This window comes from Arachis ipaensis, chromosome B01 (genome assembly GCF_000816755.2).
Source record: "Arachis ipaensis cultivar K30076 chromosome B01, Araip1.1, whole genome shotgun sequence".
NCBI lineage: Eukaryota > Viridiplantae > Streptophyta > Magnoliopsida > Fabales > Fabaceae > Arachis > Arachis ipaensis.
The window spans coordinates 3,020,610-3,024,272 of NC_029785.2; the positions used below are offsets into that span (position 1 = coordinate 3,020,610).

A 3,663-nucleotide genomic window follows, 5' to 3' on the forward strand; every position below is an offset into this window, starting at 1 on the left:
AAGTGTCCTCTTTTTCTTTTTTGTGTTCTGATCCCATGAATATATCCCAAGTTTCCACAAATATCAAGTTTAATTCACTGTAAACGAAAACAATTCAACATTGTTAGTGATCATGTTACTCCATATATACCAGCATGTTTGGCTGTGGGGCAAAAATGGTGGGGTGGAAATTCTCATGGACACACTCCATGTTTAATTTTCCACCATATTTTTAGCCCGCCATGAAAATTTTCACCGAATTTTTATCGCTAACTAAACATACACGTTGAATCCTTAGGAAGACACAAAAGTCAACGAGTCCTATACGGATAAACCACAAAAAAAATGCATGTCAATCTCTTTGTATATCACCTCATTGTTAAAATGATGTTGACAAATACCTTAATTGATAATGATGTTGTGGACTATGACACTTTTGAAGCTACTGATATATAAACTATAGAATTTTAAACTAGAACAGGTGAAGTTTGAAGGAATACTGACCAGTATTTTTCATGTTAAACCCCATATAGAGGTAGAAAGGTTTTGACGAAGGAGTATGCGAGCGCACCAGTAAACACATAACTGTCCACTCTGTCTAGTACTCCACCTGTGCAGAAATGTGGTTAATAAAATGAATTAACCCTTCAAGTACTTTCAAATGGAAAAGAATGGAAGGTTCGATTTGAATGAGTTGTTCATCGTTACAAAATTATCAACCAAATGATCTGTCATTACTTATTAATAATTCAGGGATGGCCAAAACAACAGTATTATTTATATATTATCTAATTTTTGGAGGTCAATATCCATATTTAAATGGAAGTTTTTCGTCCTAATTTATATCATGACAATGATTGATTTTCTTTTGGATGAGGCTTGTAATTTTCTAAAGGGCTAAGCAGGATGATTTATCCAAGTCTTCATTTCTTCCATTTTAATCTTTTCAAACGTTGCTAAGATTTAATCTTAATATCCAGAGATAAATAAATAAAGCATCCAAGAGATTAATAAAACAAAAAGTCATTACCATGACCAGGTATTAAGGAGCCTGAGTCTTTCACACCCGCATCGCGTTTAATCATTGATTCAGTGAGATCACCAAAAACAGATCCAAAGAAATTCAGTACACCAAGAGCTATTGAACTGACAGAACCCATGTACATACCACAAGTTAGCAACAGTATTCATAAGCGCATGTAATATATAAAAAGAATCATGGCATATGTACGAAGTTCATCTTAAACTAGAAAAAAGATTATTTGCTAACCAGTACAAAAAATACATAATTTGCAAACCCACAATGGTTAATAATAACAATATGAGTCAAGAATATGGCAAAGCCACTAATGTCTATCACGGCATTGTGACTTCAAGAAAGTCCAAGAACATTAGGAAGCTATTCTTTTAGTAGCAAAGATTTTTTTCCGTAAGGCACACATTAGCCGACCCCACCTAGTGAGATAAGGCTTTGTTGTTGTTGTTGTTGTAAGAAGGCACACATTGTGTAAGTTGGATTGTATGAGATTTCTACAAGTCCTCATAAAGAACAGCAATTAATAGTTTCACCAAGTAATGCAATTCATAAACACCATGCAAAGTTTTGTCTCCAAATTTTGTGAATCGAATAATTATAATAAGCACAAAACAAGATTGACATAAGTAGCAACTGACATTAATTAGGATGTATAGCATACCTTGGTAATGACATTGGCCAACTGAAAATTTTTGAAAGCACAACAGAAGTAACTATACACCCACAAAAGCCTATTATTGTACCCTCCCATGTCTTCTTAGGACTTATATTGGTAAGTGGTGTTCTACCAAATACCTGCATCAAGATACAAGAACAATTTCATAATCCAAGGCTGGATTGAATTTGTAATTCTAGGCAGATATAAAGTAAGATACACTGTCTGAATGTTGAATGAACAAAACATAAATTACAATAAACTTCATTTATAAAAAAAATCACAATAAACAATTAGCTCCTAGCTTGAGTCAAAATATAATGACAGTCAGAACAGAATACTTTTCTTTTTTTCTTTTCTGAAAATTTTAATTGAAGAACAGAATACTTTTGTAAATGCAAGAATTGGCCCCCTCAAGTCTGGATTTTGCCTGGCATCAACCCACTAAAGCCCCTTAGAAAGGATATATTGCTAATCTTTCACAATTCAATATAAAAAAAATGTCCGCTTCTCTGAAGAATGGGGAGCTTACCCAGGGATATAAGGTTCCAACAATCCTCAACATACTCTAACAAATTTGACAAAGACTGTCTATGCAAAGACACATTATAAGTTGATTTCTCACCAATAAATTGTTAAATACTATCATTTCAAAACAACGATCAGTTAACAGGGCTTACAAGTTATAGCAAACATAGTAAACTAAGTTTGGTATAATCTATAGCATACTATTAATTATTGCCTTCCAACAGAATAATATAAATTTGCTAGAGGTGTGAGACTGACCGTATGAGATATGGCCAGTATATCATAACTACAATGTTGGAAATCAAGCAGGATCATAAAAATAAGAGAAAGGGTTTGCAAGTAACAATATAAATATCACTGTTTAACAAGTAACAAGTGACAAATGCAACAGAAAACAAATAAGTTGCAGCAAGAAGCAGATATACCTTGCCACCAAGAAATGCGAATGTATCAGCTGCAATTATGCTGCTAATGGAAATCAAAGTTGCCACAAGACCAACTGTCCAATGAGCTTGACCACCAAGAAGCACAGGCCATGTTGCTCCTATTCCTGCAAAACAACAATCTGATAAGGACAAACAAGTCCTAAACCACAGAAAAAAAGGAGAGTACAAAAATGATGCTCAATGGAATATGCCAAAGCTGGCTTTTATTAATAAATTCTACCTAAAGGATCAGACCCTTTGGGATGTGCTTTAAGATAACAGAATAACTTATATTGATAGGTGATCATGGATATAAACTTCCTAAATGACATCAAACAAGGCCCTCAATTGTTGAAAATCAGAGCTGCTCTCACAGCATGTCAAATTTGAGCAATCTCACATCATGCCAATACAAGCAAACTAGCAAGGGTATATTTATAAACCAACAGATTTGTAGAGAGTAGAGACATGCAGGTACTTTAAAGGACAAAAGACCAGCCATTCTTGTCTTCCACAATAAATTTCTATTTTATGCCATTAAGTTTCTTCCAGCAAGGGCAATGACACATTCCCAATAAATTATTTAAATTCTCACTTAAACTAGCATATAAAATTATTGCATTTGGATCCATAAGCATATTAGTTAGTTAAAAGATGAAACATGAAGAGCACAGTTATACACAACATTCCTCATGCTTAATAGACCTTGAATATATGGTTTACCCACCATCAATTGCAGATACTAATACTATATCTTAAGACCAGCTTAATAAAAAAAATAAGCCAAATGAAATTACAGAGAAACAAAATCTTTCCTGTCTCAGTGTCCAGATTATAAATAATCCAACATACAGACATCAATAATTTAAGCAAATACAATTTATATTAGTTGGTGTTTTTTTTGTTGGTTTTTTTTTTTTTTGGGGGGGGGGGGGGGTTCAGGAGTGTTGCACAGCACAGAAAATTAATCATGACATAAAAAAAACTATTCAGGAACAATATACACCCAAACTGTAACCCAATATACACCCAAACTGTAA

General features: G+C 33.6%; 1 protein-coding gene across 1 annotated transcript in view; it reads right to left on the reverse strand.

The window, feature by feature from the left end:
- LOC107642946 (phosphatidate cytidylyltransferase 4, chloroplastic) overlaps nucleotides 1–3,663 on the reverse strand; it is a gene marked incomplete in the record, with an annotated part of 5,715 nt that overhangs the window by 344 nt on the left and 1,708 nt on the right. Inside the window, 5 exon segments of the mRNA XM_016346500.2 lie at nucleotides 1–77; nucleotides 484–589; nucleotides 1,010–1,125; nucleotides 1,677–1,810; nucleotides 2,624–2,748. Coding sequence (XP_016201986.1) covers nucleotides 498–589; nucleotides 1,010–1,125; nucleotides 1,677–1,810; nucleotides 2,624–2,748 — 467 coding nt within the window.